This window comes from Camelus bactrianus, chromosome 17 (assembly GCF_048773025.1).
Source record: "Camelus bactrianus isolate YW-2024 breed Bactrian camel chromosome 17, ASM4877302v1, whole genome shotgun sequence".
NCBI lineage: Eukaryota > Metazoa > Chordata > Mammalia > Artiodactyla > Camelidae > Camelus > Camelus bactrianus.
Window position 1 is genome coordinate 28,473,845 of NC_133555.1, and position 27,334 is coordinate 28,501,178.

Genomic DNA, 27,334 nt, shown 5'->3' on the forward strand with positions numbered 1-27,334 from the left:
TTTTTTGAGGTTTCATTTTGTTTTATGTATTACTGAATTGTTAAATTTGTGAAACCTAATTTAAAATAAGTCATATTTTGGTATTTTAGAATATATTTGTATTCAATGTAAAATGTTTACAACATTTATTCTCATTTTCCTTATTCAGCCATTCATCTTGGGGCCAGTTCTAGCTACTGGCATATGGTAAAGATAGAGTAATGAACAAGGCAGATAAAGTTCCTCCTCTCATGGAGCTTACAATCAATAGATTATTAAGTATATTCATCTGCTACAAACTTGATTACAGGACATGTTGTGTTTAATAGTTCTTTAGTTCTTTTTGAGTGTTTTATTTTTTCTTCTTACTCCTAGTCAGTGTCTTTATTGCATTATTATAACTATGTTGATTTTAATTGCCCCTACCTGCCTTTTTTGTGTGCAGTTCCAAAATAGTGGGAACCATTTGTTCTATACACATTCTGTCATTGAAAACTGTACTTTGAAGGACACTCGTAGACACATGGTTTGGTAGATGAATGGATACATCATTTGACATTATATCCTTTAAAGCCTAATAACTGTATAGTGAAATATAGTGAAAACAGCTTATTAGTTAGCTGGCCGTCCTTTGAAAATATGTACAAGTAGAACATTGTTTTCAGTAGTGGCCTAAAAGTATTTTCACTGCCATTTATTGACTATAAATAGAGACTTGAAAGAAATTAAGTTAACAGCATATAACATAAGTTCTGTAAATATAGTGAAAAGTAAGTTCTTTTTGCTATTGGAGAAAATGTATGTATAGACTTGATGTTTGAAATTTATTAAACTATTTCATACATGAAGTAGACATTTTGAGGTTATTAGGCCACTGGTCGAATGAATTGGGTATTTGACTTAATTTTTTTTGAGATTAAAAAAATTTTTTATTTTTTAGAGGAGGAGGTAATTAAGTTTACTTATCTATTTACTTTTTGAGAGGAGGTATTGGGAATTGAACCCAGGACCTTGTGTATGCTGAGCATGTGCTCTACCACTTGAGCTACACCCTTCCTCTGGATATTTGACTTAAATATTTTAAAAATTAAGTGGAGTGAGCAATAATTGGAGTGGGGGATAAAAACTTTCTATGTATTTTTATTGAAGTATAAGTCAGTTTACAATGTTGTGTCACTTTCTTGTGTACAGCACAATTCTTCAGTCATACATGAACATACATATACTCATTTTCATTTTTTTACCGTAAGTTACTACAAGATGTTGAATATAGTTCTTATGCTATACAGTATAAACTTGTTATTTATCTTTTTTATGTATATTAGTTAGTATCTGCAAATCTAGAACTCCCAGTTTATCCCTTCCCACCCTGTTACCCCCTGGTAACCGTAAGTTTGTTTTCTGTGTTTGTGAGTCTGTTTCTGTTTTGTAAATATGTTTGTCTTTTTTTTAGATTGCACATATAAATGATATCATATGGTATTTTTCTCTTCCTGGCTTCACATTCTCCAGGTCCATCCATTTTGCTGCAAATGGCATTATTTTACGGTTTTTTATGTCCGAGTAGTATTCCATTGTATAAATATACCACAATTTCTTTATCCAGTCATCTGTCTATGGGCATTTAGGTTGTTTCCATGTCTTGCTATTGTAAATAGTGCTGCTATGAACATTGGGGTGCGTGTATCTTTTTGAATTAAGGTTCCCTCTGGATATATGCCCAGGAGTAGGGTTGGATTGATAAAAACTTTTATTATTTTAAGCAGATGCTGTGCCTAGAGCTTTTCAATGTGTTGATAGTGGTCATTAGGATAGCTAGAGTTCTCCTTTTTACTGAAGACAGTACTGAGCTTGTTTGGTTAAGTAATTGATTTACCCAGGGTCTTCCACAAAGCCAGTAAGTGCTAGCTCGGATATTTGCATCCAGAGTTGACTCCAGATCTCCACATCTTTCCTTTTCATGAAGTTTTTGTAGTAAATGGCTTACTAGTTTATACTGGTAATACAAGAAGCTAATGGATGCAGCATATTTAATTCTAACTTTTTATTCTGTAGACACCTAAGCATCTTAACTACTTCTATGCATTTACTTAATGATGTAAGCATTTAATTTGCTGAAACGTCCTGGACATACTACTTCAGTGTAACATAAAATAGGAACTGAGACAAGTTGAGTTTATGCACAGGTTTTTATGATATCTTTAAGCAATTTAGGTTGCCTAATAATGTAGCATTCCTAAGGTTTGCAAAATTGTAACCTCCTTGTCTGCATGTGTAATACTAGATGCCCATTGTTGAAGGGTTTTTTGTTCAGTGAATCAAGTACCTCTTCTGCATAGCACAGAACAATGAGTAATAAGCATCTTGAGTTTTTTCCTTCAATGATTGTCTCTTTTGCATATCACAGAATAAGATAGCCTTGATGCTTTTTATTTTACTTTATTTAAAAGTTGTATTAACAAACTCACAAAAATAAAAGAAACTACATTTAAAATGCAGTAATCTTAAAATTAATAATGTTTTTTATTTTAGCACTTTTTCAACCATTAACTCCAGGCTCTCGAGAATTTGAGGATGTTTTAAATATTCTTCACTCAGCTTACCTTGAACCAACTTCAGTAACAAATTTTAACTACAAACGTGCTTGCTTGATACATAATGAGCTTTTGGAAAAGGAGGTATGTTTTAAATTGTGCTTTTTGTGAGATTCTTCAGAACCAGTTAATAGCCGGAAATTTGTTTTACTTCTTTTTCTTTAAAAAATGCCAAAGTTTTTAGGAAAGCCAAATTATGGAAGGGAAAGCGATTTTAAATGACACTTTTTTTCCCTAAACACTGTTGATACTGTACTACATTTATCTGCTCTGTTAAATTAATGTGCAATTATATAAAATAACTTGTTTTACTAAAAATGAATCTTAAGCATAGGGATAGCTTATTGTATAATTACTTAGTTGTAAATTTATAACAAGGCTTTTTGCTCTTTTAAGTGCATGTTAATTTAATTAAATGAAATCTTTAATAGCAAGTCTAAATTGGAAGATAATGAAATGTGTTTTTTTTTAGGATATGCTTAATTTTTTCCCCAATTATTGCCTGATAGTTGAATTATCTTAATATCATTCATAGAAATTCTTAGTGAAAAAGTGAGAACAAAGGGGAACAGTTGAGCCTGTTAGTGAATTTCAGTTTCATGTACAAATTAGAATATTCTTTGAGTTTTGATTTAGGAAAAACCAGCATCTGTAATTCTGAGGTAATAAAATTAAATGTTTAGACATATTTGGTATGTATATTGTTTTCTAATGTACATGAAATACTGTTAATTTTGTATTTTTATAAGTTGGTTAACCCAAGGCTATCAGAATTTAACTTTGAAAATATCCGTAAAGTAGATGAATATTACTGGCTCCCAGAGACAATTAAAACCTTGGTAGTTTGATGTGGTTTCATGTTATGATAGGGGTTATTTGTTAATTTTATACAAAAATTTAGTCTAAAGATTCATTATTGAAGATCAGTAATGGCATGTACTGCATGCAAATCTATAAGATGTGGGCTCCATATTTTGAATTTGTATCTATTTGCTTGTATCTAAAGTGAAAGCCACAGCAGCGGTTTAGGGTGACTTAATAGTTCAGATGTACTTAGACCTAGTCACTCTTGATTCCTGGAAAATAATATGAAGCACGGCTTATATACTTGGCAATGAAAATACAGTTGTAAAGAAATGAAGCATTTTTCCTTGTCCTAATTGAGCTTATAGTCTAGAAGTTGGTCATTCAACAGAGATTTATTAAATCACCTACTGTATGCAGTGCACTATGTTAGGTAAAATGAGAGATCCAGAGATAATTAAAACATGAACTTAAAAATCTAGGGGAGAGTTGAAGTGTGGTAACATTTTAATAGGAATTTAGTTAAAATTGTTAAACACCACATGCATATTTGTCTATATCGTAAGGATGAAGAGCCAATTATAACAGGGAAAAAATTGAAGTGCAGAAATTACAGGGAGAAAATATAATTTCCACTTGGGTAGATTTGGAATTTCTTAGAAATAAAATTCCTGGAAGTCTTACCTTGAAAAAAACATAATCGCACGCTAAGGAGTTTTATAAATATAATTTCATTTAGTTTACAGAAAAGCGAAGAGAACTGAAGTTTGATGGTCGTTTAGATAAAGAACTTTCAGAATCCTATGCATTTCTGATGGTTGATCGATACCAGGTGAGTGAACCCACTTATTAAAAAACAATTTGAAAATGTTTCTATTGTAAGTTACTAAATTTACGATTATTCAGTACACTTGATTTTTTATAAACTAAAAGTTTGATGTATAAATGGGAGAAATGATTTAGCAGGGCAGGGTATTTCATTGTTTCGTAATTTGCTTTTCAAATGTATTCATTTTTTTCTTTGATCAAGCCTATTTTTTCCCCCCTAGAATGTGCATGATAATGAATAATTTTCCCATTATTAAAATAGATTATCTTCTGTATTCCTGATTATACATGCTGGGAACTATTTTTTTCTCCTCCTAATTGAAGATGTTAAGGTGGAGTTACTTTCTCTTTATAAATACTTTGACAGTTTTAATTCTCTCTAAAAGGGATTGTTTATACATGTGAATACCATGAATTTTGAGTATCTGTCATACATAGCATAAACAAAAATGGATTCCAGCTATGGTTACATTGGAAGTGTAAGCCAATGTCATGGTGATATTTAGTCATAAACTAGCATATATATGTAATTTCTGTAATGTCGAACATATATAGTTTAGAAGTTTAGATTTTACTTAAAACAGTTTCTTTACCTAAAACAAGAGAAGCTTATCTTTTCACATTTTTAATGTATTATGATTTCAAGATGAAATGTTTTGTTTATTTAGGTTCAAAGCATATGTGAAAAAGGATTACAGGTGGGCCAGTCCAAAATAACAATTCTTGGCAGTCCTTCCATGGGTAATTATTTTTCTTTTTTCATTTACCACTGTTAAGTTGCCATTTAAAAATAAATTATCGGGGGATGGGTATAGCTCAGTGGTAGAGTGCATGCTTAGCATGCACAAGGTCCTGAATTCAGTCTCCAGTACCTCCATTAACATATATATATACATGTATTATCTAATTTTGCTGCCGTCCTTATATTCATGTATACTTTGTCATATTCCTAGGAAAAGAGACTAGTTTCAGGTTCTGCAGTGTAAAAACCATTTTATCCTTTGTTTCTGATTTTGCATACTTCCAATTGATCAAGGTGTTTTTTTTTTTCATGTCAGTGTAATCCTCGTGATTTTGAAAAATTTGATTAGTTTCTTGCTTTTTCTGGTTCTTTTTTTTTTGCTTTGGTTTCATTGTCATTACATTTTTTTTTAAGGTGTCATACCTTTTATCTCATCATTGGTTTAAATATTTGGACTTTTTTTAGTATTTGTGTCCTTATTAAAATTGAAATTCTTTTATTTTTCCCTCTTTACTAGGTATCTATCTTTCTAGGTATGCTGACTTATTACAAGCTAATCCTTTGGAAGCTGGGGCAGTGGGTGATGTTGTTATTTTTAAAATAATGAAGGTAATTTCAGCTTGAACATTTTATATATCAAAGACATTTGATTTGGATTTTGGTTGACTCTGTCTTTAGGAGCTTGATTGAATTAAAAACCAGCGCTTGCTTGTGTTTGGTATATAAAGATACTTTTGAGAGTGGTTTGCCATCTTTGATGAGCTTACTGAACTTTAGAGTTTGCTTTCATTTCCAAAGAAAAGAATGAAGAGAGAGAAATATGTTGGTAATGTCGTTTAAGCTAGTGAAGAATGTTGTGAATAATATTTTTATTTCCTTGTGTTAATAAATTCAAACCTGTCTTTTTTTTTTTCTGGTTAACTTTTTGTTACTGCTTCACTGTTGGTAAACGGTGTTGGGTGTTACTTTATTACCAGGTATTAAAGGAGAAAACTGTTGTTATAGGTAATATATATTGAAAGAGGTATTCTATACTAATAATGTTGTACAGTGAATAGTTAGGTTTAGGTAGACTTAAAAGGTTTTCTCTATTTCAGGGTAAAATAAAGAGTATATATGACCCCATGGGTGTAAAAAGTTTGGAATCTACATTAAATAAAAGTGCTTTGGACCCAACACCAAAACATGAATGTCACGTGTCAAAGAATGCCAATAGAGTTACATCAGTTTTGGCTTATAGAGCCTATGAGCTTACTCAGGTAGGTGTCTGGATCCATTTTAGTGTTATGACCTAATGTCAGTTTGTCACCAAATCTTTTGAAATGTGTCCCTTTTAGTTCCCTAGGCCACCACACTAGTCTAGACTCTGGTTTTCCACTTATCACCACCAGACTTAGTGACTCTCACTGCTATTTGTTCAGTGTTTCCAGGACTGCTCAGAAACATGCAGTGGCTCTCCTCACACTTACCAGAGTGGTGTTCAGGTTCCTTAGCCTAGCTAGCTCTCCCTGCCTGGAGACTGTGACCTCCAGCCTGATGTTTTGTATGACTGCTGCCCTTAAGAACCTCATTTCATTTTGAAGTCGTGGTTTCTCCTGGCCTAGAAGGGTCCCGCCAAATAAAATATTATTTATGCTTCAAGGTAAAGTTGAAGCCCCTTGAATTACCTTAATTCATATCACTTTGTACTATTGATTTAATAGATATTTTCTATTTTTATTAACATTTTTCTAAAATGCAAACTGAGAATTGATTTTTAAGCTTTATTCAGATGCAATTGATATATAGTAAACTACACATACTTAAAAGTATAAAACTTGATGAATTTTAGTCATGTTTTTATATGATGTTTGACTATAAAGTTATGTTACTCTTTTTAACAAATGTATTAAAAATGTGTATATCCAAATGGGTTGTTACATGAAAAGTAGTGATGCTAACCTCCCTGGAAATACTCTTTTTTTTCCCAGTCTTTAATTTTTACTTTATTTAGATAAAGTAAGATTTACTCTTTCTCCTTTCTTTTTGAAGATCTAAGTGGGCAGGATCTATAGTTGGGGGCTTTAGCAAAAATTATATTCACCAAAATTATCTGGGCTGACTCATTTATTTACCTTCTGGACAGTAGTAGTATTGGTAGATATGAAATATAACTACAGAGTATTAATTGGTTTTTCTAGCAGAACTTGTAAACTGGCTTTATATTTCCAAAAAAATTCCAGAAACTTAAACAGCTGCAGCATTATTGAAATCAGTAGTTTCCCAAGGGAATGGACTTTGGAGGACAGTGCTTTGTTTGTAAACTAGGGCATTCTTTTTTGTGAAACTCACTAGACTGCAGGTCAGAAAACCCTAACCTAATGAATGTTATGAATAGATGAGGGGGAGAGGCAGATGGGTAGTAGGAAGAGGTTCAGCTACCTTTGTCACCTATTTTTGTAATCTCTACCACCTCCCCTTTGCTGCTTTGTCTTCAGTAGAGTCACAAATAGTGTTTTTCTTTTGAAATAATAAGCAAAATTGTTTGGTTGAGATTGTGTTCTTAGTATTTTATTTTTGTGTCAGATTGGCTTTGGAGGGCTGACCTGGGAGCTTAGGCTCCATTTGCTTCATTTTTATGAGGAAATTTGAACATTCCCAGTGGTCAACTCGTCAGAAGTAAACTTTTGTAATACCTATTAGTATTCTGGCATCTGACACACATGTAGATAGAAGCAGAATGTTTTATATGATAAGATGAATATAAGGTAAAAATTATTTTATTTAACAAGCAGTGCTTAAAGATACCCTCTGGTGCTTAAACAGTATTGCATTTCTCAAAAATCCACATAAATACAAGATTCCACTTTGTACTTGCTTTCTTAAGTTAATTTTGCAATTTCCTATTTTTAGTATTACTTCTATGAGTATGGCTTTGATGAGCTAAGGCGAAGACCAAGACACGTGTGCCCATATGCAGTTGTGTCTTTTACTTATAAAGATGATATTCAAACACCGAAATTCGTACCTTCATCACGGTAAGACTCATGAGTTTTAGACATCATCTAGAATAGTACTGTTATCACATATCCTGCACTGCTGAGTTAGGAGAAACACTTTGTTTTCTTCCCATTTTTTTCCCTCTCTTGAAAGTAATTAGATACACGAGTGTTCATGGTGACTTCTAGTAAGTAGAATAGAAGATCAGATACTTAAACTATATGTAAATAAAAACTAAAATATACTTAAACCTCACTGGTTAACCTTTTTTCCCTGATATTGAAGGTTTGCACAGTTGCATAAATGCAGTTTTTAAAAATGAAATTTTGTATATTAGCTCTTCTGGAAATGGAGAGCTTTTACTAAAGCCTCAGCCCCATCTCAAACCAGTTAAAAAAAATATTTATGAAGGAGCCGAGGCTTTGGTAGTTTATATAAGCTTCCAGGTGATTCTGATTGTCAGCTGAGTACCATTGATTTCTTATAAGCTCTAATATAAGGTGACCAAGTGGAAAGTAGTTTCTTTTATTTTTTTCCCCAATGCATTGATGCCAGACAATGTTTTGGCAAAATTAATTTATGGAGATGTAGGTGAAATGGTTAAATGTCTGCTTATTTTTATTTGGAATACTTGTGTTTAAAGTCATGCATGATTTCTAATAATTTAGAAATACTGCCCATTTAAAAAGCCACATTTCATGAAACCAACATTTTTGAGGTCAACCTCTTTATCAGATTTCAGATCATATTGTCTTGCCTTCATTTAAGTTATTTGAGATCCAACACTTTTTTATGTCAGTGAATAGCCCTGGGAACCGCCATCCGCGCCCACAAGAACTGATTCACATATCCTGAGAGTTGTGTTTTTCTTCCCCACCCCACCCCTTTTTTGTGGCTCTATATGTTCTCCATGATACATTTACTATAGTGCCTTTCAATAGTGATCTTAAAAGATACCTAGCATTTAATTATGAGGTCATATCCCCAAGAATAATGATTGTTAATTTTCTTGGCTTGTTTGATTACGTCTGTTGGCCTCCATATCATTTAAAATGAGCATTGATTGAACATCTTTGTTGTACCCTGAATGCTGCCATGAAAGCTCCTATCTCTGCATTTGCTATTCAGTCTCATTCCCCAGTTAGCTGCATAGTTTACACCTACATTTCCATGATTTTTTAAAACCTCTGTACCCTAGTTTCTTTCTTCTTTTTTCTCCATAGCACTTAAAACTATCACCATTTGGTAAACTATATACTTACTTTGTGATTGTTGTCTGTCTTCCTTATGAGATTGTAAACTCTAGGAAGACAGGGGTTTTGTTCATATCTGTAATCTTGTTACCTAAAACTGTGCCCGGTAAATAATAGGCATTTAGTAAATATTTATTAAATGATGGATGAACATATTTAAATATGATTGAGGCTCTTTGAATGTCATCACCAAAGTTAAGTAATTGACAGACACTTTAAAGGACTCTGTTCTCTCCTGACGGATATTTTTGGGGAAAACTGCTCCCTTAAATTTAGGTAAGTATGGTGATTTGAGCCAAGTAAGTAATTCCAGTTTCTGCAAGTAGACTTGGATTTACTAAATATTGTAATAAGTAATTAACTTGTTTTTTGTACTTGTAGAAAAGGGTTTAATTCTCTTGTACAGTCTACCATTAAAAATAGCACTTCTATCAAGGCCCTGAATGTTAACTTTCATGTTGTCAGCAGTCAGTAACATTTCTCTTTTCCTTTTAAAAATTTATTTGTAGATCTAACAGCTTTAATACAGATAGAAACACAGGTAAGGTTCTTATACTTCTTTCCTTTAGCTTTATAAATTGAAAGAATAAGTATGTAGAGTGAAAAATTTATAAGTGCTTTGTTTTGTTTTTATAATGAATGAGAATCTGCAAGATATAAAAAGTTTGAGGACGTATTATAGTGTAGCAACATTTAGTCATCCAAGCATAAGGTCCCCTTTGAGAATCTGCTGGTTCTATGAATATACCAGAGTGTTAGCCCTTTGATTGATAAAGATTAAAAAAATAAAGCAAGTTTCACAGGTCAGCCGTTTAAAAGGATTAAATTCATTAGAAGTTTAGAACTTAGAAGAGATAAAGATTGAAAGCAATATTGATATTTTCTATCTTCACGTTTATCCACAATGAAAAGAACGTGAATAGAAGCTAGAAGACATTGTGGGGGATTGATGTAGTTAACCAGGTTTAATACAGTCTCCCGTGGGGGCAGTAAGGGGGCAGTACTGTATTGTATTGCCTTTGCTCCTCAGCTTTCTGATATGAGGACATTTAGACAAATAAATCTGTTACTCTTTGCAGCTGAAATAATTTTGTAGGGGAAAAGATACCTGAAACAAAAGTCCTAATATTTGAATTCCCTGTAAATAGAAATGTCAAGATTTTCCTTGGTAGTTGTTGTTCTTCTTAAACTGTTTCTGGATGTTTTTCCCCTTATTTCTGGTAAACATGTATTTGCTTCTGGGCTGCCAAGAAGGCTGAGTTGTGTCATTATTCTTTTTATTTAGATAAATTTAACTACACGTTGTGGAAAGGACAGCTTTTAAATAAAGGAAAGCTTTTGTGTTATATTTCTCTGAGGTCAGCCACTCGTGCTTTTTTGCCTATCAAGCTGTAAGTATGTTATATTACAAGAAAATAGTGGTTGCTAATTACTCAGTTCTTACTTACTTTTAAATTTTCTTTTTCTTACTTTTCCTTACTTAACGTTTAAATTTTACTTTGATCTATAAGAATTTAAATATAAACACTGGTTTTTGAAAAGACTGATAACTTTTGAAACTTAATTGACAAAATGAGTCTTATGCTTTTCTGTCTTGATTTGTGAATGGGCTAAATAGTCATATGAATTTATGGCATAAAATTTTTGCTTAGTGATTTTAAATCTTAAGATTGATTTTGCAAAGTTTTGTCCTAATTAGATACATATTTCATTTAGTAATTTGAACATGATAGACTTAAGTTACCAGTTTTGTTGGAAATAGCTTGATGTGGTGAGTTAAGTTAAAATTTATAGGCTGTTTTCAGTCTTGTGCAACATATGTTGGAATAGAAAGGCTTAAAATGATCTTGTGCTACCACCACAATAAATATGGGCCCTCATAAATGATTGAACATCAATTTATTGGTTCATACTTGAATTATCTTTAATAAAATGACAACTTTTTATCCTTTGTGGTTAGTAAAATTGGCATATAGGATTAGCTTCTGGCTTAAAGATGGGAGGTTGGTAATATTGCCAGGCTATCTAGCTACCTTATGTACATCTGAACTTGACATATCAAATATCAAGTATGATAATAAATATATTCATCTATATTCCTTCAAGATACTTGTGTGTTTGTAAGTGTGAAAGAGAGAGAGAACACTGCTAGAGTTAAAAATACAGGTAAGGCAAACATGCCTTTTCAATTTTCTTTCAGTCCTGAGAAGTTAGATGTTGAAACAGTTATGAGTATTGATCATCTGAAACAGAAAATTCCTTCAGCGCTGTTTTATAAGGAAACATACTTAGGTCCAAATGAAGGTAAAGTAATTTAATTTTACTAAAATATGTAAGAAGCAGACTTGATTTGAATATTTACTATGTTTTTTTCTTATGTCAGTTTTGAAGAATGGAATGTATTGCAGCCTTTATGAAGTTGTAGAAAAGACGAGAATTGGAAGTAACATGGAAAGTTTGCTACAAAAACTAGAGAAAGAAAAACTTGTGAGTGAAAGATTTAAAAATGTTCTTCGTTCTCCCTTAGAAATATGCATATTAATAAGTAATCATAATAATACTTCAGTTTATTTCATTTTTGCCTCTGAAAGTACTATGAGATCTGTTGCTGCCATTTTAGTTAACAGTGTTCTACGATGGCCTCCGGTACTCTTTTTAGCCATGACACTAGATCTTCTGTAGACCAGTGTTCCCCATGAAGTATCTCTACTGTATTTGTGACTGTGATATTCAACAAATATTTATTGACTATCATTTTTTAATGCAGAATATATGTACAGCACAGTAAAGAAGGAGACAGGAGACACTGTTCTCTTGGATCATGTGATAAGTAGAGTTACTCAGATAGATGTGGTTTGTTCCAGTAGAAAGTAACATATTTGAAGATTCAAAAAGAACAAGGTACTTGGTGGGGTGAAAGGATAAAAGAAAACTACAGTAGTTGGGGGAAAGTGGCAGAACATGAGTCAGGAAAAATGTGTAGGGGGCTATATTCTGCAGTGTCATGCAGGCAGTGCTCAAATGTTTGGATATTTGGACTTGATCCTAGAGCAGTAAGTTTTAAAGGGAGATGAGGTTTCGATTGTATTTGCAATGTGATCAGATTGTGTTTTGAAATTTTCCTTGGTTACTCTGTAGAGAATGGATTGAAGAGGGGAGGTGAGATAGAAAACTGTTACATTAGAGGGTAACATAGGTTGGATGAGAAAGGAAAAAGAAGAGCCTGATTTAAGAGATACTTACTAGGGACTATCTAAAAGATACTGAGTATGTTGAGATTAGGTAGAAGGATTACTAGGCCAGGCATCAGATTGTGATGGGTTCAGGAATGAATATGTGATGCTAATAGCTTGAAGGAGAGGAGGTGGTTGCAGAGGAAAGGGGATATTCCAAGGTTTCTGTTAACGTATGATAGATGAGCTCATGTTTCAATGTTGATGGGACATTCCAGTAGAGAGGGAGAGCTTTTTTGTATAAGTAGGCCATTAAATCCAACTTTTCAACAGTTCACTTCTTTTTACTCCTCACTTTGTTGAGCCTCAGTTTCCAGGTAGTCGAATGTAAAGTTATGTCAGTGATTTTCAGAACCTGCAATTTCATAGATGGCTACTTAGAATTTCATTGTATGCATATGTATTTGCATAACCAATCCATTGTTTATAGATAAGTCAAATTACATAGAAAACTTATAGGAAGATTTTGTACACTTATGAATTGATGGACACCTAGCAGTAACTTTTTGAGACCAGCTAGAAATCTTTGGATTAGGCATCTTAGAACACACATATATGCACATTCGCCTACATATGAACATACTTTTATATTTATATTTATGTTTCTTGTTTTCCTCTGAAAGCTTGTCTATAATACAAATATTCCTCGTGATCAAAATCTGTTCAGTTCCTGAGTTCATAAAGTGAAAGTTTAGGTAGTAGGTTTGGCTATGGTGGGATGTTGAGTTATCTAAATCTGTTCAGTTCTTGAATTTCAGAGTCTGAGTATTAAGAGTCTGGACAGTGAGGAGTTTATCAGAAAATTACAATCATCTGTTGAGTTCCTAATAGTGAGAATCAGGATAGGAAGGATGCTAGCATTTTGTTCTTCACCTGAGCAAATACTTTACTGTGTTAGATTTGAGGACTGGATCTTCCCAGAATCAAGAAGTAAAGTACGATCCTAGATCTTAGAGGGCATGGGCATTCCTCAAGGTTATACATACTACATGAGTCTGATGGACTGAGGTGTTTGCTGTAGCTGTCTTCTTTCCTGCAAACCCCATTGGGAATTATTCTAACTATAGCTGCTTTCTTCATAGTTGTCATGATAATGGGAGGTGCATTGGGGACTATTAAGGTATGGGAAGAGTGAAATGTTACTGGGGAGATGAAAACAAACATTCCCTATCTTTATGTTGTAGATATTCTGCATGTCAGAAGGCTAGGGCTTTTTGCAGGAACATGGAGCCTTAGCGAAGTTTTATTTTCCCACAGGGAGATTTATAAAATAAGTGAAATTATATTGAAGTCAAATTAAGTATGAGAGAGATGTCCCTAAAGTTGGATATTGTCTCTGATGTGAACATTCTTCTGCGTGTCTTCTGGTATACATGTACAAGATTGTTTTCTCTCAGGTATAGATCTAGTATGTTAGATTTATTTGTAAGTAGAATTATTGAATCATAATGTATGACTGGCTTTATAAGATAATACTATTTTAAGTGGTTGTACCAATTTATACCCTCATTACCAGCAAGTTCCCTTTAATTCACATACTCCTAATTACTTGGTATAGTCAGACTTTGGCAAAATCTTGCCAATCTGGCAGGTATAAAATAATACATTATTGTGATTTTAGCTTGTATTTTCCTGAAATATGATGAGTTGATCATCCTTTTATAAATTTATATCTTTTAATTTTTAGTTGCCTGTTTTTCCTGTTTAGTGGCTTATGGTGGGTTTTTTTTGTTTCTTTGAAGTATAGTTTATTTACAATATTGTGTTAGTTTTTAAGTGTACAACACAGTGATTCAGTATTTTTGTAAATTATATTCCATTATAGACTAGCTTGTATTTTCTTACTAATTTGAGGAGTTTCATATATGTTTTGGGAACTAATACTCAGCTGAGTGCTACAGTTGTTTTTTCATAATTTGTACTTACCTTTTTACTTTATTCACGGTGTTTTTTGAAGAACAGATGTTCATAACTTTTTAAGTAATTGAATTTATTTACCTGAATGTTAAGTACTGTTTGTGACTTTAAGAAATCTTTCCTTGCTCCTAGGTCTTATAGATAGTGCCCTATATTTTCTTTTGAATGTGTTATGATTTTGCCTTTGGCACTTAAGTCTTTAAAATATATATATGTATATGTATTGTTTTGTTTCTGTGTGTGTGATATAACATGGGAATTCTACTTCATTTTTTCCCCCATATGAATAACAAATTGTTCCTGAACCGTTTACTGAATAGTGTATCTTTTCTCCACTAAGAAGTCTTGATATCAGGTAGGGAAAATTGCCCTACTTTTTTCATCTGTTTTAGGATGTTTTGCTTTTTGAGATTTAGTTTTTTTCCCCTCAAAATTTAAGTATCAGCTTACTTTTTTTCAAAAAATTTTAAAATTAGCTTGTTAGTTCCTCCTAGCCACCGCCACCAAAACAAACTAAAAAAACCCAAAAAACCCTAAAACCCAAACCTCACTGGAATTTTTAAATTGGAATTATATTAAAAATTGGTAGATCAAATTTGAGAGAATTGACATCTTTGTGATACTGCCTTATCCATCAACAATATTATCTCTTCACTTCTGTAGGGTATTCTTTTAACAGAGTTTTGTAATTTTCTGGATACAAGTCTTGCCCCTTTTTTGTTAGGTTTATCCCCAGGCATCTTATTTATTTAGATGCTGTTGTATACAGTATTTTCCATTTCATTACATTTTCTGTTGTGTATATAAAAATATAATTGATTATATATTGATTTTATGTCAGATCAGTATGAAATTTGAATAATTTGTTCATTTTTGTACATTCTTTGGGATTGCTCTATAGATTTCATTACTTGGGGGCAACCTTGTTTTGTTTTTTCCTCTCTAATCTGCTTTTTACTTCTTTTACTTTGTTATTATGCAATCTCGGATCTCTTGTATGATGTTGAATAAAAGTGGCGATTGTAGGCATTCTTGTCTTTTTGATTTTCACAAGAACACCTCTAACATTAAACATTGGGTAGGAAGTTTTGCACTAGGGTTTTTTTTTTTTTAATAGTTATGTTTATTGGTTTAAAATTTTTCCTTTATTTTTTAACAATGAATGGGTTTTGAATTTTACTGATTTTTTTTCCCCTTTAATCACGATGGTTACGTGGTCACAAGTAAGGGTTCATTAAAAGAACAGAACCCATAGGATAAGCAGGCTTTTTAAAAATTAATTAATTAAGGATAAACAGTTGACACAACATTGGTTTGAACTGTGCATGTTCACTTGTATTCAGATTTTTTTCAGTAAGTTGTGTTACAGTAGTACATGATCTGTGGTTGGTTGGATCTGTGGATGCAGAACTGCAGATAAGGAGGGCTGACTGTAAAGTTATATGCAGATTTTCAGCTGCAAAGGGGTCAGTTCCCTAACCCCCACATTGTTCAAGGGTCAACTGTATATACATACAGAAGGAGATTTACTATAAAAAATTGGCTTGCACAGTTATGGAGGCCAAAGAGTCCCAAGATTTGCAGTTGGCAAGCTGGAGACCGAGGAGAGCCAATGGCATCGTTCCAGTCTGAATCCAAGTGTCTCAGAACCAGACCAGGAGAGCTGATGGTTCCAGTCTAAGAGCTAGCAGCTTGAGACCCAGGAAGAACTGATATTTCAGTTTGAGTTCAAAGGCAGGAGAAAAACTAGTGTCCCAGCTTGAAGGCAGGCAGGCAAGGAGAATGACCCCTTACTTCAGGGGCTTTTTGTTCCAGTCAGACCTTTAGCTGATTAGACAAGATTCACCCACATTGGAGAGGGCAACTTGCTTTACTCTGCTTGTCCATATATATATATATTCAACTCATCCAAAAATACTCTCAGAAACACCCAGAGTAAAGTTTGACCAGATACCTGTCTGGACACCCTGTGGTCCAGTCAAGCTGACACATAAAACTAACCGTCATACATAGTATTTATCCTATAAACTTAATGAGATGAATTATATTTATCTTTTTTCAGTATTAAACTATTCCTGTGCTGCTGGTTTAGAACACCCTCCCCCACTTTTTAAAAATACTTGTTTGGTGTGTGAATGTTTTGTTTAGGAATTTTGTATCTGGTGATGAGTGAGATCAACCTACAGTTTTTCTCATATTGTCCTTACCTACTTGTAGCAAGGTTATACTAGCTTCCCAGAATTGTGGGTAGTGTTTCCTTATTTTGCAAAAAAAATACGTATATGATAAGAAGATCTGTTCTTTGGATGTTGGGTAGCACTTAAATGTAAAACTATCTTTAAAATGTTTATGAGTGAGTTTAAACTACTGATTCAATTTTTATAATAGAAAACAGGTTTTCTATTTCTTCTTGTGTTGATTTGGATATATTATAGTTTTGTTTTTTAGGAAGTTGTCCATTTCATATATGTTTTTAAATTTATTGAGCTAGAATGATTTATATAGTCTTTTTAATAGCTGCTGTGAGCATTTTTACATGACAGTATTTTCATTATGTCATCTCCTATCAGTCATTTTCACCAGAGGCTTGTTGATTTTATTAGTCTTAAGAACCAAATTTTGTCTTTGACCCTCTGTTGTACCTTTGTTTTTTCCCTGTTTTGTTAATTTCAGCTGTTTTAGTCTATTTTGAGGGGAGTTCATTTAGTTATTTCTGGCTTCTATTAGAAAAAATGGTCAGTGAATTTTGAATTCCTAGTCCTACTTTAGTTACATTCCACATGTTTTAATGTGTAATATTTCATTATCATTCAGTTGTAAGTATTTTTTAGTTTCCATTATGATTCCCACTTTGACACATGATGTGGAGGTATATTTAAAAATTTCCATCTGTAAAAGAATACTTTCTTTTTCCTTCTAATTTAATTCCATTGAAATCAGAACAGATAATTATTTGAAATTTATTAAGGTTTGATATAAAACCATTCTGTGGTTACTTTTAGTACATGTCCTCTCTGTATTTGTGAGAAATGTATATTTTCCAGTTGTTAGATCCAGGGAACACAATTCTGGGTTAACAGCTGTTCTTTAAACACTTTGACTGTACATACTACAATATCTTCTGGCTTCCAGTTTTGTTGAGAAGTCTGCTGTTGGTCTAGTGATGGTTTCTTTGTAGGTCAGGTCATCTTTTTTCTGGCTGCTTTTTAAATCTTTGTCTTTGGTGTTTTGCAATTACATTAAATATATCTAGGTGTTTATTTCTTATTTATCTACCTTGGTATGTATTCTCTTTCATATCTGTGTATTTATATCTTTATTCCTGGAATATTGTTAGTCCTTATCTCTGATTTTACTTCTCCTTTGTTCTCTTTTGACTGCCTTTCTAGGATTCTGAAGTGTCATATGTTAGACTTTTTCATTCTGTCCTCCATGTCTGTTAATCTCTCTTGTGTTTTGTGTCTTGTTTCTCTGTGCTGCATTCTGAGTAATTTCATCATAGCTGTCTTCTAGTTTACACATTCTGTCTTCAGCTTTGTCTAATTTGCTATTTAATTCATTCATTGATTTTCTAATTTCACAGAAAGTACTTTTGATTTCTAAAGCTATATTTGGCTCTTTTTGAGATCTGCCTGTTTTTGTTTTGGTTTGTTTTTTAAATAGATTCTTGTTGATTCTTTCAGAAATATTTATTGAGTACCCATTATATGCCAGGCACTGTTCTATGAGGTGGAGATTATATTCTGATATTCCTTGCTTTTCTTTTTTGTTGTTGTTGATTCACTCTTTTAGTCATTTTAAAATGTACAATTCTGTAGTTTTTAATATTCACAGTGTTGTACAGCCATTATCACTATCTAATTTCCAGAATATTTCCATCACCCTGTTGGTAACTTCATACTCACTAAGCATTCACTCCATATTCTGCCTCCCCCTAGCCCCTTGCAACCACTAATCTACTTCTGTCTTTATGGATTTGTCTATTGTGGACATTTTATGTAAGTGGAATCATGCAATATGTGGCCTTTAGTGCCTTCTTTCACTTAGCATAATACTTTTAAGGTTCATCCATGTTGTAGCATGTATCAATACTTCATTTCTTTTATTTCACTGCATGGATAATGCTGCATTTTTTTTGTTCATACATCAATTATTTCTACTCTTTGGCTATTATGAATTTTGCTACTGTGAACATTGTATACCAGTTTTTGTGTGAACATGTTTTCAATTCTGAGACATTATTTTATTTCCTAAATGTAAGGCTGGACACTATAAAACTCCTAGAGGAAAACATACGCAGAACACTGTTTTAAACATTTTATACCTGTTTTATATATTGCATTTGACAATTCCAATTTGAAGTCCTTGGGTATTTGAATCTGTTGTTTTTGCTGAATCTCATGGTAGCTAATTTCCTCTGAAGCTTGGCAATTTAAGATTTTGAGCTTAATATTTTATATTTTTAATACATTTTTGTTTTCATACCATATTACTTATAATGTTATCTGAAAAGCCAAAATGGTAGAATCAGGTAATATAAATCCACAAGACTGGGTTAATGTTTTTTTTCCTGAGGGGAAAGGAAACAGCAAGATGCTATAAATAGAGGCAGCAGGAGTACAGAGTTCACAGATGTTTCCTACTTTACAGGACTGAAAATGTCCACATAGGGCTTTTGTCTGCCTGAGTGTTGTTTCTGGGTGTAGATTCCATATTCCATATTGTGTCTCTGGGGACAGTGAATCCCTTTAGAGGACTAGGGTCTTTAGGTCACTAAGCTAGTGGGATTTAAAAAACCTGGTATTTGGAGTGGTTGAGAAGTTAAAATAATCTATTTTTTCTTAGCAACCCAAAACATGAAACTCTTACTCTAGTCTCCCACGTTTCTGTTCTGACAAACCAAAAAAGTTGGTAAAAATGTCAAAAGGAATATATATAAAACATTTTTGGATAAGAGTGTTTTGAGTCTGAAACAAAAATTTTGCAGGTGCATTGTCCACTTTACTTTTGGGTGTTCCAGCAATGTTTTTATTAAATTTAATTGGTAGCATAGTCATTTTAATCCTTTAAATTATTGGTTCTTATACAGACTTTGTTTACTGGGATTGTTTAATAGGAATTTACATAGCACAAGTTTGCTTTCAGAATCCAGATGTCCTTTTTGTGTTCAGTTCTTCCTTTATTTACCCTTTCTTTAATCCAAAAAATACTGTGAACTATTGCAGTAGTACCTGAACTGAGTTCTTTGCATTACATTTTTCTTTTTCCCCCTCCTGCACAGTGCTGTCAAGTTTTTTTTTGTTTTTTGGGGGTTTTTTTTTAGTGAAACACTCCAGCTCAAAAGGATATATACTCTTGAGGGCAATCCTGGCTAACCTGGCATTCTTGTCTTTTTAAAATCTAGCCCATGATCTTTCTTTCTAGAACTGTCTTACACATTCCTCCTAGTCTCTCCTCACCCATGGCCAGTAGTGAGTACTCTGATGCCTGCACATTGTCCATCAGGTTATAACTCTGCCTTTGCTCATGATGTTGCTTCTTCTGTGATGTCTTTCCCACAATCTCAGGCTCTTGGCAATGTACTCATCCTTCAAAATCCACCTCTAATACACTCTCAACATGTTTCTCAATCATAAATTAATTGTATTTTTCCCTTTCTGTTGCTTTGTAAATCTTTTCAAATCCTTTCCTATCTTATCTAATTATTGATATTCCTTGTGTCACTTTCTCAACGCAATTATAGACTTCTTTTGTTCAAGGATCTTGTGTTGCTTGTCTTTCAAGTTATCTCTGGTAAGGCAAATTGCCTTACATGTGAAGATGTTCATTAAATATGTGAAGAATTAAATTATAGCAACACATTTCATGTGGGATTAGTCTGAACTCTTGAAAGGCAAAATTTGTGTCATGCTTGTTTTGTATCTCCAACATCTACCATACTACCTTAGCAATTAATAACATATCTTTTGAATTGCTGAGGAAAATATCTAAAGTCTTTCGTTTGGTTCTTGTATATTAGTTTCAAGGAACAATCAACAGGGTGATTTAACAGTTACTTACGAGAATTCTTTTAGTAAGATTGAAAACTAAGAAATTCTTATTTGACTGGAATCCTATTAATTAGCTGAGTTGGTTGAAGGAGTTTTTAACTAATTCATTAGCAGTATTCCCTTAAAAGATGATCAAAAACCTTTTGTTTTCTTTGTAATTAGTAGAAACTGCTGTGTGTCCACCTTATGGTGAATAATAAAGCAGATTAAACTTCTTCCCTCTTCCAAAAATGCAGGTTCTTGTTAAACCTTTGGGAGACCGAGGATTTCTTTTTCTTCTCTCTCCTTGTCAAATGGTTTCTCCATATGGTAGGTGATCTTTTCTTTAACTTTTACAATTACTATTTTAAATAACTTTAAAAGTTAAAACATATTGCTAATGAATTTGACTTTTTTTTTTAGAACATCAGACTGCCAAGTCTCGAGTCTTACATGCTTTGTTTCTGTTTCAAGAACCTAGAAGCATAGTTACTTGTAAGTTTTTTGAATATCTGTATCTAGTTACTTATAGATACCTACATTTTATTAAAAATTTCCAAATAAGTCACTAAGCATTTTATCTTTCTAACATGTTTTGGGAAATAATGAGCGGTATTAAAAGGTGTTAGCAATATAAAACACAAATTATGTGACTATTTTTAACTATGGGAAATTATTTTGGTATTGCCAGTGTTTTCTTTAAGTAAACGTTGATTGTAATTGTTATTATAGTTTTTCAGGGTTTATATTATTATGTGTTTTTTTTTTTAAGCTTAGTTCCTTTTTGCATTCAAATTTTAGTGGTTATAAATGCATCATTTGCTAGGTTAGATAGCAGGCCACTCAAAGTTAATACAAATTTTCACACTGTTCTCTTCTGTTCACCATTTCTAAGAATGAACTTTAATGCTGCGTTAAGGTAAAGTTCCCACTAATGTGTTTCACTGTTAGCTTAAAAATGAGGTTCTCTGTTGTAGCCACTCAGTGCCTGCATATTTGCTTATGGGGATAGAGAATGAATGTAAAGTTTAAGTTATGTTACAACAGGAAGGAGTGACATTGCTGTCATTTGCAAGACTGTCTTGCTAGGAGCCTCGGGTCTTGCCCTGCCTCTTTATTTCTCCTTATATTTTTCTTGCCACCATCGATGCCTAGGGACAGTAGGAAATGAAGTTCTTAACCAGGCGGGTGTATTTCCCTTTAAAAATATGCTCAGCAATTTTCAGTTGTTTTAGTTTTTTATTGGCCCGTTTTAGGCTCCTGGGCTTAGAAATATGCTATTCATGTGTTTCTGTATTAGGATATGTACTGGTTTGGTCCACCATTAAAGTATGGAGGTTGTTACATTCCTTTGACATATGTAGATCTGGACTTGATTAGTTTCTTGAGTGCTAACATGGTTTGCTTTTTTGTTTGTTTGCAGCACAAAAAGGTTCAACCAATGCAACACCACAGGAGAGACACGAGAGCATGTCAGATGTATTAAAAATAACTCAGTTTTTACAATTTGCTTTGATTCAGTGTCGAAAGGAATTCAAAAATATAAATACTATAAATTTTCATTCTGTTGTTGAAAAGTATGTAAGTGAATTTTTTAAGCGAGGGTTTGGTTCAGGTAAACGGGAGTTTATCATGTTTCCATATGATTCACGATTAGATGATAAAAAATTCTTATATTCAGCTCCAAAAAATAAATCCCACATAGATAATTGTTTGCATACCTATATTTTTCGTCCTGAAATGTATCAGTTACCTATTTATAAATTAAAAGAGTTATTTGAAGAAAATAAAAAACTTCAACAGTTCAGTCCACTTTCAGATTACGAAGGCCAAGAAGAAGAAATGAATGGTACAAAAATGAAATTTGGAAAACGAAATAACTCAAGGGTTGAAACTATTACAGCTGGAAAGCAGAAGTCATCTCACTCTTTGGATTATGATAAGGATAGAGTCAGAGAATTGATTAATTTAATTCAGTGTAGGAAAAAAAATGTGGGTGGGGACTCAGACACAGAAGAAATGAGAAGCAAAACCGTCTTGAAGAGGAAGCTTGAGGACCTACCTGAAAATATGAGAAAGCTCGCCAAAACCAGTAATTTATCTGAAAATTGCCACCTGTATGAAGGTAAAATATCAGAATTGCTTTTATATAGTATAAAAGTAACAGCTAGAAATATAGTTAAGTAGTTCTGTCCCTTCTCACACAGGGGTTTGCAAATTATAGCCTGAGAGCCAATCCCAGCCAGGTCCCTATTTTTGTAAAGGAAGTTGTGTCGGAATACAGCCATGCCTATTCATCATGTGTATATAGCTGCTCGCACGCTGTAATGGCAGAGTTGGGACGAGACTATGGCCCATGAAGCCTAAAATATTTACTGTCTGGTCCTTTACAGAAAATATTTGCCAGCTCCTTCCGTAGTATATCAGATTTCTGAATTGTGCAGCTGAGGCTAATATGAAAAAAATAAAGTTATGTTCAGCTGTTATCCTACTAATTGGAACACCTATCCTTTTTACATTCCTTTAGTTTTATAACTGAAAAAGTATGCTGTAGAATATTGTGTACTTTTAGGATGTTGCTTAATGAAAGGAACCTTCTGAGCTTTAAAATAAAAAATTTTTTAAATGCGCACAGTTTTCTTTTCCACCCCAAGTAGTTAAAAAAAAAGTTTGGCTTTTTATTTTTCCTATTTTTCTTCACTTTGTTTTAATTGACAATTAGAAAAAGATAGAAATGAGAAACCTTTCTCTTAAAGTGTTTTCAACATTGCAAGTAATTTAAAACATTTTTCATCTAGATTTTTAAGATCATAACACTGCCAGTTCATAAGCGTGAAATGTGTTCCTTTGGATTCAGGGACCTTTGATTTAGCAGTGTTCATTTTGTACCACTGTAGATCTAACTGTTCTATTCCTCTGTTTATTACTAAGCAGTTTTACTCACATACATTTTCAAATTCTGCGTGTCTCAGAACTGACTAGGTTAGTGCCCTTATGCTGTTCTCTTAGCAGTCTGTTTGTATCCTCAGTTACTTTTCATTTATCTGCTCTCCTTTACTTCCTCTCTTCCTGCACTATCCAGTGTGGTAGCCACTAGCCATGTGTTGTTATTTAAATTTAAATTAATTAAAATTAAATAAAAATTCATGTCCTGCATTAAACCAGCCACATTTCACCAGCCACACCACTGTTTTGAATAGCACAGGACATTTCTGTCACTGTGGAAACTTCTGTCTGACAATGCTGTTCTCTTCTATGACTTTCAGGGTTTTTTCTTTACTTGACCTGTGTCCGTCGTCCCCGTCGTCCCCGTCCCCCCCCCTCCCCCCCAGTATTTCATCCTTGACCATGTGCTAGTGGCCTTCCTGGCTTCTAACACTAACTTCATGTTCTTCTCAGGATTGTTCTGCTAATTTGCTACCAACCTCAGCTTCTGTATTACTTTTTCAAGGCTTTGTTGTAGACTGGCCGTGTCCAGCCTGGGTAGCTGTGTTTCCAGCTCTCTTTGATTAAGGCTCACCTCTCTCCTCAGAATATGTCATGGTCAGCCTTTTACTTCTCTTTATTTTTTCCTGAAGCAGCTTTCATTTCTCTCAAGCCTCATGTCTTTGCAGTTCAGATCCCTTCTTAGCTTTCTAGCTGCTCTGCTCCTTGATGGATTTCATCTCCTTTAGCTTATGCAGGATTTCTGCTCTGTGCTGAACCTTTTGGCACTTATTGAACCATACTGTCTTACACTGTTGACCTGTGACTTGAGAGTTAAGTGCTTACTATGTGCTAGGTACTTTACATGTATGGACTCATTTAGTTCTTCAGTGGTAGACATTATTATCCTTATTTTACAGGTGGGAAAACCATCTCAGAGAATTTAAATTACCTAAAGTTACATAGTTCACTGATCGTGTTTGAACCGTTTTGACTGACTCCAAGGATTGTTCCTAAACTCCGCTGTATTTCCTTGCACTGAGCACATAATAGGCAAGAAGATACTTAAATTTGGGCACTGTTTTAGTGGATAATTGATAAAGTTGTATATGTGAAAAAATAGTTGTGGTTGAAAATCAGACTTTTGTCAGTAATTAAAATGGTGGGAAAGCCATGCTAATTGTAAGTAGAGCAAAGTAGAAATGGGGCAGGGGAGAGGGGTTAGACAGGTTAAATAGGTTAAAATAGAACTGGTGTTCAGACTTGCATATTTGGGTGTTCCTCACTTGTGTTTGTTTCTAGTCATTTTCCACACTTTATTTCTGATTCTGAAAGTAAGAAGTTTAAAGGTTTTGAAAGAAAAAACATTTAAAGGTTGGATTCTAACTTTTAAAATAACCCTGATCTTAATTTGGTGATGAGCCCACTCATTTGATTAAGAAGTAACCTTCTATCTCGCCTGCACCCTTTAGCATGAGCTTGTTGAGGTATGATTTATATAATGTACCCATTTAAAGTGCAGTTTGATGAGTTTTTGATTGCTGTGTTAACCACCACTCAAATATATGAAACATTTTTCATGATGCCCAAATGTTACCTTGTCTTCCATTGTAGTTGCTCTCGCTCCACTCCACTGCTGATCTGCTTTCTGTCTCTATCAATTAGTTTGCCTTCTCTAATATTTCATGTAATTAGAATCATACAGTATGTACTCTATTTTTTCTTTTTTCTATTTGGCTGTGGTACATTATATATTACCAGAATTGGAAATTCTGACATCTATCCAGGTTTTACTCTCCTTCAGCATTTGAGTAGCTTTTCTGAATGTATGCTCCCTTTGCAAGTTTTTAAATACATTAATGGTGCAGATTACCTAGATTTATACCTGCTTGGAGCCATGGGTACTAAAAAGCACTTTCTCTCATAGTGCTTCTTGTTCTTAGTGCAGGTTTGGTATAGATTTCTTGGGGATAATTTTGATCTCTAATAACTCAGCTTTGTTATGAATTAAGTAATCTAGTCATTTAAGATAAGGCTTAGGTTATAAGAGGGTTAGCCAGTATCTTCAGGGCAAAAGGTTACGGGTATAGATAGAGGAGATCAAAGTCAAATTAAATCATGGGACTTTGTTGTTGTTTTTATTTTTAAAATAGATTTCAGTGTAATCTGTATATCCTCCTCTAACATTTTGCAAAATAGTAAGTGCAGGCATTTTATCTGTTGTTGAGCACCTGGTTGATTTTGAAATTTTTGGTGGTAGAGTTTAAGGTAACTACAGTACAGTTATTTGTATGTATTACCCATATTACCAACATAGTCTTTGAGCTTATTTCTCCATTAATAGGATTTTCAAATTATGATAAAAATAAACCTTCATTTAGTGGAAATTTTGATCTTTGTGCAGAGTTTTAGTACCAGTCATATTTGCAAAGTAAGGGATGGATGTACTTGTAAAGTCTAAGCAGGTGGTTTGATTGGGTTCCTGCCTGTAAGTGTCCTATGGTAACTAATTTTTAGGTTTTTTTATTTTTTATTTTATGCTTTCCTTCAAGACATTGAGAGCTCTTTCTCTTCCCTTCAGAGTCTCCACAGCCGATAGGCTCACTTGGGCATGATGCTGACTTGAGACGGCAGCAGCAGGATACCTCCAGCTCCGGCGTTGCTGACATCCATAGGCTGTTTAATTGGCTGTCAGAAACACTAGCAAATGCACGCCATTCTGATGCATCCTTGACGGACACAGTCAACAAAGCCTTAGGATTGAGCTCTGATGATGCCTATGAAGAGCTGAGGCAAAAGCATGAGTATGAGTTGAACTCTACCCTGGATAAGAAAGAATATGAGCATCCTACGGTTGCAAAAGTTGAAAATGCACATTTTAAGGGTTCTCAGAGCCCATTGCTAGAAGTTGATACATTGTCTTTAAAGTATCCTGTTGCTGTTTCTACCAGTGAAGTAGGCACTGACCATAAGCTACATTTCAAAGAAGTAAGCATAAGTCTTTTAATTATTTTTGTTTGCTTTTGTGAATGTGTGTGTGAAAGAGGATGTGGGGTGTGCTTCAGTGAGTTTTTTTTTTCCCTTTTACAAAGAAATGATACACATTTCAGTAATAGTGTCTGTCCAGGATAGTATTTCTAAGTTATTCCTTGTTACAAAGAGACAAGTGCATAAGTATTTTCCTTCCTGTTCATAGGTTTACATACAGTCTAAGATTTACCTCTTATGATCAAGTGAAGGCTGGACAATCTATTTGTCGGGAACGACATACTGGGAGTTAATTCTCTATCATTTCATAATAAAATTGAATCCTCACAACATTAGCTTTCTGCTGGCAGTACCAGAACCCATAAGTGAGGCAGATAAGATTACCAAAGTCAGTGTAACAGTGTTAGAAACAAGGTTGACTACTTTGTATTTCCCGTGCAGTGGAAAATGAGTGGCCTTTATGATTACCTCTGAGGTGTCAAGCCTTGCTTGATGGGGCATCTGGTTTGTTTATGATACATGCTTAGATATCTGGTATCTAGCTGAGAAGTGCCCCCCCCTCCAAGAAGTGGCTGTGTCACTTGGGGAACAATACCAGAATGGCACCATAATCCTAAAGGCTTGTTCCTAATTTACTCTTTCTTCCATTTTCTCTTCCTTGCCTTTGAGTAAAAGTCATATGCATGTTCCCAGGCTTTCTACATGTAGTTTGGGGATATGTCTTTTAGCGGGGAGATGATGGCAGGAAGCTCACTTGGGGAGGTGTATAAGACAGGCACCGAGAAACTAAACCTGTATTGTTACCATTCCCTGACATAGTTAGTACTCTAAATTGGGTTAATGGGGCATAAGCCAAATGCAGCCCAGTGCCTGTGTCTGTAACTAAAAGTTTATGGGAATACAGTCATGCTTTTGCACTACAGTGGAAGAGCTGAGCACCTGGCGCACAAAGCCTAAATATTTGACCCTTTACTGAAAAAATTTAGCAGCCTCTGCTCTAAATCAATATTACATTATGTTTTGAGCAAAAAAATGGTTTTAGTTTGAGACCTAGAGTATTATA

General features: G+C 33.8%; 2 protein-coding genes across 5 annotated transcripts in view; one reads left to right on the forward strand and one right to left on the reverse strand.

The window, feature by feature from the left end:
* Window positions 1-27,334, forward strand: part of TASOR (transcription activation suppressor) — a 47,544-nt gene that overhangs the window by 6,689 nt on the left and 13,521 nt on the right. For all 4 annotated transcript variants that reach the window (XM_074344638.1, XM_074344639.1, XM_010968346.3 and 1 more), the window contains exons 2-15: window positions 2,512-2,657; window positions 4,117-4,209; window positions 4,874-4,946; window positions 5,465-5,556; window positions 6,045-6,206; window positions 7,840-7,964; window positions 9,689-9,720; window positions 10,465-10,570; window positions 11,380-11,483; window positions 11,563-11,666; window positions 20,616-20,688; window positions 20,782-20,853; window positions 21,782-22,483; window positions 25,865-26,271. In XM_074344638.1, coding sequence (XP_074200739.1) covers window positions 2,512-2,657; window positions 4,117-4,209; window positions 4,874-4,946; window positions 5,465-5,556; window positions 6,045-6,206; window positions 7,840-7,964; window positions 9,689-9,720; window positions 10,465-10,570; window positions 11,380-11,483; window positions 11,563-11,666; window positions 20,616-20,688; window positions 20,782-20,853; window positions 21,782-22,483; window positions 25,865-26,271 — 2,291 coding nt within the window. The remainder of the gene's footprint in view (window positions 1-2,511; window positions 2,658-4,116; window positions 4,210-4,873; window positions 4,947-5,464; window positions 5,557-6,044; window positions 6,207-7,839; window positions 7,965-9,688; window positions 9,721-10,464; window positions 10,571-11,379; window positions 11,484-11,562; window positions 11,667-20,615; window positions 20,689-20,781; window positions 20,854-21,781; window positions 22,484-25,864; window positions 26,272-27,334) is intronic.
* CCDC66 (coiled-coil domain containing 66) overlaps window positions 1-27,334 on the reverse strand; it is a 101,922-nt gene that overhangs the window by 5,595 nt on the left and 68,993 nt on the right. The window lies entirely within an intron of this gene.